Raw genomic sequence first — 16,392 nt, 5'->3', positions numbered from 1 at the left:
GCTAGGCCTTATGAACATACTTACTTACACGGCCAAGTCACACGCCCGTGTGCTAGGCCTTATGAACATACTTACTTACATTCTTAAAAAAAAAATACAAGGGACACACGCCCGTGTCTCTGCCCGTGTGAATGAAAATAAGTCATTTTACAAGTCATATTTCTCACTCAATTTTGTGTCAACCTACAATCAACATTATGCACATCAACAAGCCATAATTAAGCATCCAAAGCAAGCCAAAATCAAGTTTTAAACATATAATATATTCACATACAACCAATATGCCTTTAGACACTTCAGATGACAGCTTATAACATGTGTATTCATGTATTCAATATATTCATATGTATAATTAACTTATATGCATATTTGTACCCAAAGTTTATCAAGCTAATTTGCATTATTTCAAACCAAGTCACTTACCTACCAAAACATACCATTTGGTGCCAAAATGTATTTCAAATACTAACATATTTAGACATAAATAACTTACATATCAAGGTACCGATTCATGATCAATTCATCACATTCCAAAACACATGTATAGAATACACATTTAGCTAACATTTTACCTTTCACCATACAACCATAAAACAAACCACACATCAACCATATAAAGCAAATATGAACAACCCAAAATGTAGCAAAACATAAGCCAAATAAGTGGCTAATCTCAACAAAATACATATAGGCCAACATTAACCAGTATACCTATACATGCCATTATAACCAAAATTAAAACATCCGAAAGTACCGATAGAACCGATGAATAGTGTGATATAACTCCGACAAGCTTCCAACCCGATCGAGCTTCCGATAATCTAAAAGTAAAGGAAAACAACTACGTAAGCAATGAATGCTTAGTAAGCTTGTATAAACTTTAATCATATCAATTCATTTCAAATATGAAATTTATACATATCAAGAACAATCCAATATCAATACCGCAAGATTCATGAAGTTATATTTAACAACTCATAAGGTGAATAAATCTACAGCATCACTTATACATATCATCCCTAGCATAGTAGGATTTTAAATAACTTTAAACCTTACCACTCTTTCATGAGCTCAAGCATATTTTCATTTGAACACTTACCATTTCAATACAACTTGTAATTAAACATATTATCATTCAACCAACAACTTGGCATTTGCCTAAGCATCAAACAACAACACTTGTTAGCATACTTGAACATATTTCATATAAATTCAACATCGATAACCTTATTATCTCAACATGTCACACTTGAGTTTATTACTCGTATCAACTTACATAATTTCCATGTATCAACATATCAAAGATATTCGTATATGTTCATTTCATGATACATATTATTCTCTTACTGTTTCTTCATATACATATATCATCCATTTCAATATATCATTATATATCAATATATCATGTACCATCATTTCCATGTATTTCGTGTATATATTTGTATTAGTTTGTATCAAACTCATATCGTCTCGTAACAGAACATTGCCCGTTGAACCATTTAGGATATCGTTGGATAACTTTCAAATTCATTAAATAAATCACTTTACCAAGACTTTTCCAAATCGAAGAACGACTTATGGATAAGAGTACATCGTTAACAGAAGCTCATAAAAGCTGAGCAGAAGCTTGTAAGAGCTGAACAGAAGCTCAAACGAGCTAAACAGAATGTCGTGAGAGCTAAATCTAAGCTTGTGAGAGCTGATCCACCCAAATCACTCCAAACAAAAAGTAAAACACGAGAGTTCGCAACAAATGCTGAACCCCAGTTTACTTGGGTAATATGTCGACATCTCCCTCCAATACCACCATACACCAATTTACGAAAGTATCAAATCTCGCGTTCAATTCAAACTGAGTATTAAATTCGATAATATATTTCCAACAATAATTCAATTCCTACAATAGAATATATATATATAATACCAATTACCAATTAACATTCACTTTAATCAAAATTATACAGAATACAGTTCATATGAACTTACCTAGTTAAATTGCAGAAATACCAAGATTTAGGGACTTTTTGGTAATTTTTTATTTTCCTCAATGTTCCACTTGACCTTGATATAAATTAATAATTTTATTCCATATATTAATTTAGACAATAAAACACTTCGTTTCATGCAATTTGGTCTTTTTGACATTTTTACAAAATTTCCCCTAAAATTTTACTTTTATTCAATTTAGCCCCTGAGCCCAAAACATGAAAATTAACCATTTTTAATAAAAAAAAGCTAACAAAATGTTCATGATATTCAAAAAAATCCCATTTATATAATAATTTCACAAAAAACCCTTGTATTTTTAACCTTTTCTCAATTTAATCCTAAAATCAATATTTAACAAAATCACTTTATAAAATCATCATACAACATAATCAAAGCTTTAAATCCATGTTATTCATAAAAAAAATCTAATATTTATCAATGGAAACTTCCAAAATTTTTAATAAAATCAAAAACTAAGGTAAGGTTTAGTTGGACCTAATTGTAACAATCTCAAAAATATAAAAATTACAAGAAATGGGTAAGATTTGAACTCACATGAAGAAAAAATTGAACAACCAGCTTAAGCTCTCTTCTATGTCTGTTTTGAACCGAAAATTGAAAAAGAAATGTTTAGAAAACTATCCAAATCTAATTTGTTTTATTATAATTTCACAAAAAATACAATTTTGCCATTCAATGGCTTTATTTTATTATTTTTTTCTCTTATGCTGCCTCATCCATTAAATTTAGGTACAATTATTACTTAGCTCCTTCTTTATTTATTAATTAAGCCATTTAATCACCTAATTATTATTTTTAACAAGTTTTACACTTTTTTAATTTAGTCTTTTTTCATTAATTGACTATCAAAACATTAAAGTTTTTCAACAAAACTTTAATACCATCTTAATGACACTCCATAAATATTTATAAAAATATTTAAGGTTTGATTTATAGAAACGAGGTCCCGATACCTCAGTTTCTAAAACCACTTGATCTAATAAATCATTATAAAACACAAATTACCAATTCAAAAACTTTTTTAAAATCATATTTATGAACTTACTTGCCGGATTTGGTGGCCTCGAACCATTGTTTCCAACACCACTGAAAAATCGGGTTGTTACATATAGGATGTACTTTTAGCATCCCTATTGCGATCTCAACTGAAAATGCATCCTGCTGGATGCGTTTTTGTCAAATGGTCAAAAAGTCCAACGACTAATTTCCAATGTTTTTTTTTAAATGGCTAATTTTTTCCCTAACAACTAATTTATTTGCTATATAAACCTAACTCATTTTCGTGCTTTTGCATTCAAATCCTATTCTCTCAATTCTATTCATCTATTCTCTCAATTCTCTCAACTATTTGATTCTCACTTTTTCATTCAATTTCTCTCAATTTCTTGTTGTTTTAATTTAATATTTCATAATTTCTTTTATTTTTGTTTATTTTTATAATGGCAATATCGCTAATTCGTTTGGATGACAAAACACATTTCCAATACCAACTCGAATGGAGCACTCAAGATAAGCGACCACATACTTTCATTTGGAATAAATGAGAATTTAGTTTTCCATACTTTTATATAAGCGTTTTAGTTTATAAACTTCATCCACGTAGCTCATGCAACTTTTAAATTTTTATTTTTGCTAACATAGGACTACTACATTAACTCCGTTAATGGCTATGTCAGTGACATAATGGTTAAAAATGGAAAACGTTGATGAAAGAACTTAACTAATACAATTTAAAAATTCAAGGACTTAATTCAATGCATTTTTCTTAAAAGAACTTAATTGATTTTTTTTATATTAAATGATAAATCAAATATTTTAGATGTATTACAAAAATTATTATTGTCCAATAACAATTTATATTCGTTGCTGAAAAAAAATCTATTCGTGAACTAATGAATTTCCAATCAATGTCATGGAATTTAAAATAATGAAAATAATCCCAAAATGAGGATTTTAAAAAAATAATCGCGTTTTGTATAATTTTTTCCCTCAGTCAAACATAAATACAATATCTTATATTTATTATGTTTTAAAATAACATGTTTATTTATTATATCATTATTAATAAATATTCCCTTGAAAAATTCATTATTAAGAAATACATCTCTATGAGTTGGCATCTTATCCTTGGCTAGAATTGCACCCTCTAAACCTCTCTAATAACCACCACATAGGGCTTGAATTTGGGTTTTCTTTATCTGAGCCGACTCCGTTGAATTCATTTTAATTAGAACATAGTATCTTTAAACAAATGGCAGACCTGGCAGGAATAGAACATCATAACAGTTGTTCAACGAACCCAGAAACAAATGTCCCTCATAAAAAGTAAGCCTTCAAATTATTGCAGCCATAAAGACAGAATATAAAATTGCTGCCAATCAGAAAAAGGTATACTGCATGATTTCAAGTTCCCAGATACCTTAAAACTTGTTCACTCATTTGATAAAAACACCCAACAACTGGGGACCCCAACTTTGTTCCACGCTGTGCGCAACAGATACAAGAGACGCTCGAGCAATGGACTTTATATATTCCTCTTGTTGTCCAACCTAAATCACCAAAAATTGGAATCAGTTCGTTACTATATTATAATCTATTATAGCTATGCCAAGAAGGAACTAAAGCAAACAATTAAAAGATGTATACGAATTTGCATGACACTTACAATTGAAACTTTCACATGCAAACAAGAAACAGAGCACATTAAAGATACAATGACAGTCATGGTTGATTATCGGGAGATGTCCGTCGCCTTACACGGCGCCTCCAAGGAAATGATCCACTATCTGAAGACTCATTGTCCTCATCTCTGGTAGATCCGGGTTCCCCATCATAGCTTTCTCCCCACAGTCTTGTGGATCTCCTCCTAATACTCAGTTGAGCTCTCGCTCTTGAGGTGCCAGACCAACTGCTGCTCCTAGGACTAGACCCTGGTTGAAACACTCGAATAAGGAAAAAGACGGTGAGCCAACTACCATCATCAATTGGCAAAATGCTGTCATCAGCCCTCTCCTCCCCAAATGAAGATTGAAGTGTGCTGAGCAAGTCTCCAAGGTCTCTTTGACGCTCCAACCTCCTCCAGTTTCGTTGTCGCTCAGGATCAGCCTCAGATGGGCGGGCAGAAGGGTGCTCTAGTCTAGCATGTTTCCTTAGGTCTTTATAGGAACCAGTAAAATTACATGTTTCAGAGGAACAGCTTCTAGATTTGGCATTCATGAAATGACGAGCAGGCTCTACAACAACCCAATCTTTTACCTCACCACGACATAGAGGGCATACTAGTTTTGGGAGCACCTGGTTTTCACATGAGATAATAGATGGGTTGGAGGGACCTTCCTCAGTCCTTTCTTCCCGCAACTCGGAGATAGTTGATTCTGAAGTTGCATTCACAACTGGTGATAGGTTTGTGGTTACAAGTTGAGCTCCTTGTTGAGGATTTTGTGGTGTTGTCGAGGAGGTATCTGAAAATGACTTGCGAAACTGATCAAAACAGTTAGAGTGGCGATAACTTGTATCACACATGTATGGACGGCAACCCTTCTCATGGGAAGAACATACGAGCAGAATTGCATTGTGAGGATGCTCCATGCAGACAGGGCACCTGGCATCCTCCCATTCCTTTAGATTTTCCTCGGTTTCAGAAGGGAATTTTGGTGAAGATTGGTGGCACGAAAAGGGAGATCTCCTACACCTATCAGAAGATAGGGAACGATCTCTTCTCACCTTCGGCATGTTGAACTCTCTAACGTGCCAAAACTAATGCTAAGTTACTGGACCTTTGAGAAGGCAGAAACTGACTGATTAAAATACAAAACATAACACCATCACTAGTTAATGCATTAAAGAGTATAAGATTCAGAAGAAAAAAGAACTGAGAGAAGGCTAACAAGTAAAAATAAATAAAGAAAATCCCAAGTAAAGATACAATGTATGAAAATGGAAAACCAAAGCTTCACAAACATGTCATAGATTTCAAGGGAAAAAATAAAAAAGAGAAGATATTGTACATTTAAAAATGAAATTTCACAATATCAGATAAGCGCTAGAAATAGCATATAGATGTCACAAAAATAAGTAAATAAATCTGTCGGCCAATTAGTTGGCATTCAACAACTATATCGGGAGAAATGATGCTGCTAGTTATGATTGTAGCAGAGATGATTCTAGAACTGCATCATAGTAATAATAAGTCAGAACCGAAGTTAATCTTAAATATAATTCAATAACTCCCTAACCAAGGACAAATTCCCAAAATCCAAACGGACACTACCTTAGTTCAGTTGGTTTCAAAAAATTTTCCTCATGCTTTAAAGTTAAACTCAAAAAGTCAAAACAATCTAAAATCTAAATCACTTGAATTCAAAAGAAGACAAACCACCCATCAATTGCAACATCTTATTCCATAATCACCAGGCCTTATCAAATCCAGCAAATAGTACTCTTGTGCAATTGTAACTCCTTCGAAAATTTGATGCTGTTTTCCATCTGTTTGCTTCATTAGGGTCCTACAATTGTCTCAGGCACTATCATAAACAATTACTTCTTTTTGCACAAAAGCTTACTTCTTACAACCAACTAGAACAAGATAAAAAAATCCTTAAGCAAAGCTAGTGCCAACATGAACCCAAAACGGCGAAACTATCCATTAGTAATCTTCCCACAAATCTTTATTTATTTATTTTCATCCAAAAGAGATTAACCCGACATGTAACCTTATCAATTATCCAGACTGAAACTCAACTATAAGAAACTGCGGCAAGTATCCCAAACAAAACTAGCACTTTACATAGCATCAAATTTGATTTCATGCGCAAAAAAAATGTTAAATTCAAGCGGAGAGTGATATCGAAATACCAAAAAAAAGGACACAATATCCGAAGCGATAATAATCTCAGGAATAAAATTTCTTTGAGCTCCAAAATTAAACAAATTAAATCGATTTCGAATAAAACAAAAACATTAAGTTCAAAACCCCCGACAAAGAAAGTCTTTCGCAATGAAAAAAAACGTGAAAAGAAAAAAGAAATCGAATCGGGAACTTATAATAACCCGAAGAAAAATACTGGAATCGATCAGATCAGGGTAAACTCGAGCCCTTCGAAACCCGAATAGAAATGAAAAACAAGAGGTTTTTCGAATTAGATAATTACCAGCAACTTCAACTTCGAGGCGTCAATAGAAAAAAAAAAACGAACAGACTCCCGATTTGATTTGGAGGCTAAGATCCTTTAAACTGGATTCAATTTTTTTTCTTCTCTCTTTTAAATACTAACAGAATTTAAAGTTGGTGATTAGGGATTTGAATAGTGAGAGAAGCCGAAAGAAAAAGAAAACTAAAGGAAGAGAGGGAGAGGCAGCTTTTTTTCTTACTTAGGGCTCTTTCGAGCTTCCTTTTTTGTTTGAGCTCCAAAATCCAAACAAAAAAGATTAGAAAAAAATTAAGTGTTAGAGAAAAAATAGGGGGCATCTTATATATATAAGGTGGAAGCTGACGTGGATAAGTTCGGTTCAATAAATTTTTGTTCTTCCGAAATTTGAAAAATCGGCGCCGCTTCGGGATTCGACGAGGACGGAGAATGACTAATTACCACGCGCGCGCTTTATCTTTTTTTTTTTTTAACCTCCTTAGCAGAGGTTTTGTGAATACAGCTGTTCACTCGCTGGCGGCTGCGCTTACGATTAATATCATGCACAAAAATATTATTATTTTTCTACACGTAATAATTTAAATAAATTATTATACATTGACTCAAGCTCTTTAGATTCAAATTTTTTTTTTTAATTTTCAATCATTTCATAATTAAAAATATTTTTAATCATTTTATTAGATTTAAATATAAAAATATATAGGGTAAATTACACCGATCATCATTAAAATCTATTTAAAATTACGTTTCAATCACCTAACTTTGAAAACTTAATAATTACTAATGTTATCAAATTATTACATTTTAGTAATTCATTTATTAACTTTTGTTATTTTCTTAATGAAATAATGACGTGATACTTTAATTTTGACCTTTAAACTATAACCAAAATTATTATAAAAGGCTTCTTCAAAATTAATACATTTTTAAAAGACTTCAATAAAAAAATCATATAAAAAATTCAAGAAAATAAAAAAAATGAATTTCTCATTAACTATTATCTTTATCTCAGCAAATGTTTATCATACATCTTTTAAAATTTCAATCTCAATAAAAATCTAAATTAAGTTATAGTTTAGAGGTCAAAGGTTTTGTTAATGGATGATTTAGTGCCACCATCAACAAAAAACTTCTCTTTTAGAAACTTTACATCACATTTCTCAACAACACTAACACAACTTTCAGGTTCTGTCGTCACCCATAATTCAGCCGTTTTCCATATGATTATTGGAGATGTGGAGGCAGAGGCTTCATCGTAGGTGGAGGTGCTGCTGTCGCAGAGGCTCCTGCCGTTGGGGAGAAAAAGGAAGAGAGAGGAGAGCGATGAAGATATGGGATTTTTTTTCTTTGATTAAGTTTGGGTTCCATTATTGCAAGAAGGTAGAAACTGAAAAACAAGAACGAAGAAAAAGAACAATCAGAAGGTAGAAATTACTTGTAAAGATAAAAAGAATTCTCAAAAAATAAAGTTTGGGCTCCAGTGTTGCAAGAAGGTTGATTTTGTAATTATTTTTAGAAATATTATCAAGTGACTTCGAGTGTGCTAAATCGCATTATATTTTTATGAGTTGAAAGGGAGTATAGGTAATTCTAGAGATTAATATTAAAATATATATAATTTCTTAATTTATATATATATTCATGATCTTTTACATACTTTCATATTTTATTTTATTTTGAAATTTTGAAATTTTTTTATAAATCATTTTTTTTCAAAGGTATCAAAATGATACTTTAACTATAATTCAACCTTTCAAAAAAAATTTATAATTCAGGGGTCAATTTAGTTATTAACCCTTTGAATTAATATGTCACATTAATGGATCGATGATCAAAGTGTAATAAGTCTATAATATTAATGATTTTTATATAACTTTTGAAAGTTGAATAACCTAAACATAATTTATAAACTAATTTACACAAATATACATTATGTATTTTATTAACAATGATCACAGTCAAAGATTAAAAGAAAATAAAATTGAAATGAACGAGATTGAATTAGTTTCTTTCTTATAGTTTTAAGATAACGATAAATTTAATGTTTTATTGATTATGTCTTTTATGTTGATTTTATTTTTTTATTACTTTAACCCTTAATCTTCAAAAATTGATTAAATTATTTTTTTAATGAAAATTGATTGAATTATTAAAATTTTAACCTAAAATTAAAAAAAAAATTCAAATACATGTAAAATGGCATGTAGGTTACCACTTTAGTATTGGTAAAGTTTCAACAATTCAATTAACTTTTTCATCCAAACATTTGAAAGTTAAGGGTAAAAAAAAGAAAATCAATTAGAATCATAATGACAAAATGAGAAATGTTAAGTTAAATTTATAATTATAGACTAACAAGTGTTGAGTACAATAGTAAGACACTGCATTCCAAGGAGAGATGGAGACGACATTGTAAAAAAAGATAATCACGAACTGCGGTAAAACGAAAATGAAAAATACCAATATATATATAGTTTCTTCCCAATCCAAGGAACATACTCAGGAGCTATTGATCTAATTATAATTCATGTGATTAAGAAAGTGGTCTAAAAGAGTTCAAAGGAAAAAAAAATTGGATTTCCCAGTACCAACTCACTTTAATAGGATTTGCGAATTCAGTTGTACTGTAAATCACATTAACTTGGCAACCATCTTGCAAACTGGGGTCATGACCCACAGCAGCTCGTAGAGCATGTAATCCTATTGTAGTTCAAAATCACGTAGCAGTAGTTCATTTCATCGATCTTGTCAGAGACAATCGCAGAAAGCAAGCAGTTCATCAAAATTTTGAATGTCAGTCGACGATGAAATGAAATAACAAGACCTTGGAAAGATAACAGTCATCTAGTTTCAGTATCACAAGTTTCATGATGGCCAACATAAAGGAGACTGGATTTCTATAGAGATTTGAAGTACCTCATTACATTGCGAGATGGCTTCTTGATTTTCTGATTGCCATGAAGACGGTGTAACATAGATTATAAAGCAGCAAGAATAAGGCTCTAATACATAGCAGAAAATTATTCACTTACAAAATGGATTTCAGAATTATAAAGCAATGACAATCGAAACTCTTACAAGTTAAGTAGTAGTCAACTATAACCTTTGCCAAGACAGTTTAAGCAGCGCTGCACCCTGTAATAATCCCACGAGAGAGAGAGAAACCATCAGAAATCAATAGAAAATCCTCTCTGAGAAGAAAACACAGTATTGAATGGATAAAAAGAAAGAAGGCTAACCTGTTACCATCACAAGTAGGGCAAACACAAGGGTTAATATGAATAGGATCATACAAAGGTGACCACTTTATTGTAGCATTTCCGTTGCACAGCTTGCATAAGTAAAATCCTTTCCCTTTACAAACCCCACAAGGCAAGGCAATTTTTCTCTACAAAACCCAGAGAGTAAGATTGAAATTAAGAAAACAAGAAAAAGAGAAGATGTTGGCAAATTGTCTTTTACCCGATTCCTTTCGGCTACAGAGCGAAATGCACCAATGGCAACGGTAGCTGCAAGATTGAGAGCCATAAATCCTCCAAAAACTATCGCAGCGCCTTTTCCCAATATACGAAATTGCTTTGGGATCATTTTTAAACCTTTCCAGTAATTTAATTTCTTAGAGGAATTTCTTCGAACACACTCGGTGCATAATATACCCAGACTTTTGCGCTACAAGACAGAGTTTTAGATGTCCACAGTCTGCAACAGAAACTGCAAGGAGTCGGGTTTTTTTCAAAGAAAACGAGAAAAACGGTGGCGTGTCATCACTATATTAAAATAAACTAGTAATTTGAGGTTTTCTCCAAAAAATCAGACATAAGTAAAAACTCTAAAGAGTAAAGAAGAGCAGAGCAGAGTGGCAAAAGAAGTAAATAGGGAGAAATCTGGAACCCTTGTGGCTTCTTCAATGGAAGCAAAGGAATTTTGAAGAGCCTGAAAAGTGAATAACGTAGCGAGAGAGACAGAGATTCTCACCAAGAACATGCTTCAGGCAACGGATTTTTTTATAATTATGCAAACATTCTCTTGCTTTTATTCTTTTAAAATGGACTTCTATGCACAAGTCCACATCATTGATTAGCTTTAGATTAATTAATATTTTAGTAACAGCCCAACGCTAGTTGCTGGCCCAAAAGTCTTTTTACTATCTGAAATATTTGATTATATTTTCTCTTATTTTAAATACTTTATATAAATAAAATAAAACAATGGTGATTTGGCAAAATAATAATAATTAAAATAATGGTAATAATTTCTTTGCTACATTGTTAGGGTTCACTCAATTATTTAATATATTAAAAAAATTATAATGATAATTTATTAAACTAGTTTTAACTTAGTATTTTCGTTATTGTCAGTGTAAAAGAATGTGCATTCGAAGATGTTAAATTGTATTTATTTTTATATTTTAAATTTTAAATCAAAATTCCCTACAATAACCATTGCCATTTCTCTTTATTTTCATTATTTTAATTTATAATATTGTATATATAAACAAGTGTTACTATATTAAATTTGTTGGTTAAAATTTAAAATTACACTGACAAAGCCCATCATATAATTTTCCTCTGCAACAACATTAATATAGAAGGAGAGATAATATATAAAAGAGATTCTCCGTGAAGCAAAAGAAGAGGAGTAAAAGTAGGAGATGCAGAAGGATTTTGTTAAGTTGTTTGGATAGCATTAACATCAATCCAACATATCCATAAACGGTGGTGACACCATGATAATATCGCCTTATACATTAATTAATCCAAGAACACTTTTCATTTGCAGAGTCATGCCTAATATTATTATTGATCATCTCCAAGTTTTTTAAAAGAACATTTGAAAGAAACCAGTCATTGGGTTTTCGGATATGGATTCTTTGGAAAACAGTTCGTCCCATGATGTCCCTCATCCAAGAAAACCAGTTCTTAACAAATATGCCTTTGCGGCTGCTCTACTGGCTTCTGCAACTTCAATTCTACTCGGCTATGGTGAGTGTTTCTTTAATTATATGTATATTGTCATCTTTATCTGATATGAATGGTAATATTTTGTTTTTAGATATTGGTGTGATGAGTGGTGCGATCATTTTCATCAAAGAAAACATTCACATTTCAACTATTGAAGTAGAGATATTGGTTGGTTCTTTGAATGTGTGTTCATTATTTGGTTCACTCCTAGCTGGGAAAACATCTGATTTGATCGGTCGACGTTTGACTATAGTATTAGCAGCATCAACATTTCTCGTTGGTGCAGTTCTAATGGGATTTGCACCATCTTATCCTTTCTTAATGACTGGCAGAGTGATTGCCGGTGTCGGAGTCGGTTACTCCCTTATGATCGCCCCAGTTTACACCACCGAGCTTTCACCAGCAACAAGCCGAGGGTTTCTCACATCATTACCTGAACTTTTCATTACTTTAGGTATCCTATTCGGTTACCTATCCAACTACTTTTTAGCTGGTCTCCCCAATCGTATAAATTGGAGAATAATGGTGGGGATAGCAGGAGCACCAGCCGCGGCTATTGGTTTAGGTGTTTTAGCGATGCCTGAGTCTCCTAGGTGGCTCGTGATGAAAGGCCGGTACGGTGAAGCTAAAAAGATCATTCAAAAAATATCACACACCATGGAAGAAGCTGAGTCAAGGTTTCAAGAAATAAAAATGGCTGCTTCGAGATTGGATAGTGAAAACTCGAGCCAATTCAGTGGTAAAGGTGTTTGGAAAGAGTTATTATTAACCCCATCTCCTTCACTTCGTAGGATTCTTATAGCAGCTGTTGGGATCAACTTCTTCATGCAAGCTTCAGGCAATGATGCTGTTGTTTATTACAGTCCCCAAGTGTTCAAAGCTGCTGGAATCCACAACAAACGACACCTTTTCGGCATTACAGTAATCATGGGGCTCAGCAAGACATTCTTTGTTCTGGTTTCTGCTCTTTTCTTGGACCGGTTCGGCAGGCGACCTCTTCTTTTATTAGGCACACTAGGGATGGTTTTTTCATTGGTGGGGTTAGGCTTGGGGTCCAAATTTCTAGCAGAAAATAACAGTAAACCTACATGGGCTATTGTATTAAGTATAATCGCAGTTTGTGCTTTCCTTTCATTCTTTTCCATAGGGATTGGCCCTATCACATGGGTGTATTCGTCTGAAATTTTCCCGATGAAATATCGAGCACAAGGCACCAGCGTTGCGATATCAGTAAACAGGCTGGTGAGTGGTGGTGTTGCAATGAGTTTCTTAACCATTGCAAACAAGATTACATTTGCTAGAGTTTTTTTTATACTAGCAGGGATTATGACAATGGCCACCATTTTCTTCTACTTTTTATTGCCTGAAACAAAAGGTAAAACCCTTGAAGAGATTGAGGGTCTTTTTGAAGATAGACCTAGTGATGTTGAAAATTAGTTCTTCGCTTTCACCCTTTGTACTGAAAAACAAATCACATGAATAGATTGATTCTGGTGTTTTTATTTTTTTCCATTCTATTCAAAACCAAAACAACAAACAGTTGATTGAAACTGTCAAAGCCCAGACCCAGTCCATTTCTGGGCCATTTGTATTTCTCTTTTTTCCTTTTCCTGTTTAACATTACAAGTAATGACCCTAAAGATTTATTGGGTATCATAAACTGAAAAGCAGTCCATTTGGAATGGAAGTTTCTTTCAAATTGCAAGTTTATTTTGTTTTCACAGATGCATTTAATCTTTGAAACTTGCTATTTTGAGGGGGAAAAAATAAGGTTAAACCGTGATCAAGCTTCATACTACTCTTTTTAAAGAGACTTGCATGCATGGTTAGCTTTATAAAATAACATTATATGAACCTTTGCTTTGTTACTGTTCTTTCATGGTGACTTGACGAACAATCTTGATTTCTCTATCATTTTCTCAATGTCCCCAACCAACTAGACAATCTGTGTTGGCTGATGAAGTTTAGTTGGAGGAGAAAACAAATTAAATATATATTACATACCTTGACTAAGTTAAATGAATAACCTGCTTCAAGGCATTTCATCATTACAAACAGATTATTACAATTGTATATCATAATATTTCTCTTCATTTATTAAAAAAACAACTGTTATTTAATACTATTTCAGTATTTCACTTCTGTGATCTTGTATACCCTATTTAATTTTTTTCTTAAAAATTAATATACCATCTTTGTCATAATCTTTTGAATGTGGGACCAATTAAAATATGATATGTGTGCAAATTCAAACCAACATATCATAAAAAACAAAACAAATGTCTTGTTTGGACCCCCAAGGGTTGGAGCTGCCCATGATATATGTCTCAACAAAATCTCCATTTTAATAAGAATATATATAAAAGATCAAAAACAATATTGCCTCAGTGTATGCATCCATATCTGTTTTGAATTTGGTCTGATATTTTTTTCCTTTTCCACTGAAATTGATGCTGTGATTGTTTGTTAAATCACCCGTTGCATTGACAAAACATTGTGTTGTGGAGTTGTCAGGCTGGCCATCTTTTGCTCAGTTTATTTTACACATTATTAAAGTTAGGGTAGTAGAAAGTTTGCAGTCTTAAAGTTTATCTGTTCTTGTCTTTTTCAGTAAAAAATTTCAGTTTTGATTGTTACCAATTCTACTACTTGCCTGCAATATTTTGTTGCAATTAAATCAATCACCAGTTTCTTGGTACTTGCAGTAGGATCCTAAGCTCTATTTTAGGTGAATCTGGCGGTAGACAAGCAATGTTAATAAATATAGTTACCAGGAAATTCACATGTAGAAAAGAATGTATTTATGATCATTAATACGCCCCATGTTACTCCAAATTTTTAATTTTTTAAATATATTTTACATGGAGTTGCATCTTCTAAGACAAATTTGACATAATTGGTGTGATAATGTAATTGTGCATCGATATTAAATATCAGAGTTTATAAAAATCAAATTGAAACTTGTTAATGCTGGGAATCAATCAGAAAGAGATGAGAAAATAATGGAAAGAACAAAAGAAATTGTGAAAAGCTTAAGGGAGAAGAGATCTCCCTACACCGTGTGTTGGGGTATATATCGAGGAGATTTTCTTGTCTGGTAGTGTCATGTCACTGATATACGAATGGTGAATTACTTATGTGATCAGTCAAGTGACAGGTCTCTTATATGTCAGGAGGAATCAAGAGTAGTATAATATAGACATTTATTTTGTTGAGGTAGTATGATGTTGTTATGCCTTAATAGTCCGCATGGACAATCCGTAACACGTACCTTATAGCGAGTGGTGTGGAGTATGCGAGTGAGATTAACTGGATGAATGCCTCTGAAGGTATGAGGCTGAGGGTTATCCATTGGTGCTCGTTGAGTTATTTCTGGCGCTGCTACACGTCCAAGCTGGGGTAGGAGTACAACAAGATTATAGTGTTTTTTTTAAAGAAACTATTATTAGTCTTTTACGATTTACAGAGCTGGTGGAACATGGTCATCATGTTTACATATCATTTTAAGATTTAAATCATTCATCATTGGGGTTGGAGGAAAATAATTGAAGAAGGACCAATTTCTTTTAGATAATTATTATCATTGACAATCGATCAAAAACAAAAAATAAAATGAAATTATTTTTATTGACAAAAACAAAAAAATAAGACAAAGAAAAATGGAAGGAAATCCATCATGACAAAAAAGAGCCACTGAAAGGTAAAGAAAAATGAGAGACCTCAAAGATTTACCAAATGATTGCTTCATTTTGTTTAACTGTCATTTACTAACAGAGTTAATTACTGGTAAAATTAATCCACAGTAATAACTAAATAAGCTGAACTCATCATGACATTAGAAAAAACAGTAAAGGAAACATATATTATATAAAATGTTATTAGAAATTTGACATTGTTTTTAATGTGATTTTTATTGTTTGTAGCTAAAGAAAAAATCTAAATAGAAAAAGGATGGTTGGGGGAGAAGAATGTATGGGGCAAGTTATGGAGCTTTCAATCATCCTATACATTTGTCACTCTGCAATGCTGCAAGTTTTGCTGGGTCTGCTGCCTGAAATTGCAACCAAAAGTTTAAATGATAAGATTTTTCAGACAAAAGTGAAGCTCCCAAAGGAAGCAGATGAAGGAAAAGGGTTAATATAACTTTTAGTCCTTAACTTGGCAATCAAATTCATTTTGATACTTGAATTTGACATGCTTGACAATTAAGTCCATTTTAATTTTTGGACTTGAATTCCATTAAAATTTAATTTTTAAATATATATATTTAGATG

General features: G+C 32.4%; 3 protein-coding genes across 17 annotated transcripts; 1 reads left to right on the top strand and 2 right to left on the bottom strand.

Annotated features, from left to right (window-relative positions):
• Positions 1-4,326: 4,326 nt before the first annotated feature.
• LOC107907444 (uncharacterized) lies at positions 4,327-7,462 on the bottom strand. Of its 9 annotated transcripts, none has more exons than XM_016834825.2 (4): positions 7,161-7,462; positions 6,386-6,533; positions 4,676-5,807; positions 4,327-4,559 (listed from the first exon to the last, which is right to left on the bottom strand). In XM_016834825.2, the coding sequence occupies exon 3, from the start codon at positions 5,740-5,742 to the stop codon at positions 4,732-4,734; it is 1,011 nt and encodes a 336-aa protein (XP_016690314.2). In that variant the 5' UTR covers positions 5,743-5,807; positions 6,386-6,533; positions 7,161-7,462; the 3' UTR covers positions 4,327-4,559; positions 4,676-4,731. The 9 variants fall into 9 exon arrangements, with proteins under 9 accessions (XP_016690314.2, XP_040948997.1, XP_016690315.2 ...); XM_041093063.1 differs by having other exon boundaries at positions 6,389-6,533; XM_016834826.2 differs by having other exon boundaries at positions 6,386-6,515.
• A 2,013-nt stretch (positions 7,463-9,475) lies between these two features.
• On the bottom strand, positions 9,476-11,224 carry LOC107907446 (protein BUNDLE SHEATH DEFECTIVE 2, chloroplastic). 7 transcript variants are annotated; one of them, XR_001686906.2, is made up of 4 exons: positions 10,620-11,167; positions 10,397-10,545; positions 10,074-10,292; positions 9,476-9,981 (listed from the first exon to the last, which is right to left on the bottom strand). XR_001686906.2 is itself a non-coding variant. In XM_016834830.2 (4 exons), exons 2-4 carry the CDS (start codon positions 10,743-10,745, stop codon positions 10,250-10,252), a joined length of 318 nt encoding a protein of 105 aa, XP_016690319.1. In that variant the 5' UTR covers positions 10,746-10,868; positions 11,133-11,224; the 3' UTR covers positions 9,476-10,249. The 7 variants fall into 7 exon arrangements, 5 of the variants coding, with proteins under 5 accessions (XP_016690319.1, XP_016690321.1, XP_016690320.1 ...); XR_001686908.2 differs by having other exon boundaries at positions 9,476-9,901; XM_016834830.2 differs by having other exon boundaries at positions 9,476-10,292; positions 10,620-10,868; positions 11,133-11,224.
• A 582-nt stretch (positions 11,225-11,806) lies between these two features.
• LOC107903312 (probable polyol transporter 6) lies at positions 11,807-13,626 on the top strand. The gene is made up of 2 exons (XM_016829329.2): positions 11,807-12,139; positions 12,210-13,626. The coding sequence occupies exons 1-2, from the start codon at positions 12,019-12,021 to the stop codon at positions 13,553-13,555; spliced, it is 1,467 nt and encodes a 488-aa protein (XP_016684818.1). The 5' UTR covers positions 11,807-12,018; the 3' UTR covers positions 13,556-13,626.
• The last annotated feature ends 2,766 nt before the right edge of the window (positions 13,627-16,392 follow it).

This window comes from Gossypium hirsutum, chromosome D05 (genome assembly GCF_007990345.1).
Source record: "Gossypium hirsutum isolate 1008001.06 chromosome D05, Gossypium_hirsutum_v2.1, whole genome shotgun sequence".
In the NCBI taxonomy this organism is placed as follows: domain Eukaryota; kingdom Viridiplantae; phylum Streptophyta; class Magnoliopsida; order Malvales; family Malvaceae; genus Gossypium; species Gossypium hirsutum.
Note: the sequence above shows the minus strand (reverse complement) of the source record. Positions and strands in the feature narration are given on the sequence as shown.

What these genes read in the sequence shown, in the direction of transcription:
- LOC107907446 (XM_016834830.2), bottom strand. Translation starts at nt 10,745, where the DNA reads ATGATCCCAAAGCAATTTCGTATATTGGGAAAAGGCGCTGCGATAGTT. An exon ending in CTGTAGCCGAAAGGAATCGG is followed by an intron (nt 10,546 to 10,619) that starts GTAAAAGACAAT and finishes TGGGTTTTGTAG; the next exon opens with AGAAAAATTGCCTTGCCTTG. An exon ending in CCTACTTGTGATGGTAACAG is followed by an intron (nt 10,293 to 10,396) that starts GTTAGCCTTCTT and finishes GGATTATTACAG; the next exon opens with GGTGCAGCGCTGCTTAAACT.
- LOC107907444 (XM_016834825.2), bottom strand. Translation starts at nt 5,742, where the DNA reads ATGCCGAAGGTGAGAAGAGATCGTTCCCTATCTTCTGATAGGTGTAGG.
- LOC107903312 (XM_016829329.2), top strand. Translation starts at nt 12,019, where the DNA reads ATGGATTCTTTGGAAAACAGTTCGTCCCATGATGTCCCTCATCCAAGA. An exon ending in TTCAATTCTACTCGGCTATG is followed by an intron (nt 12,140 to 12,209) that starts GTGAGTGTTTCT and finishes TTTTGTTTTTAG; the next exon opens with ATATTGGTGTGATGAGTGGT.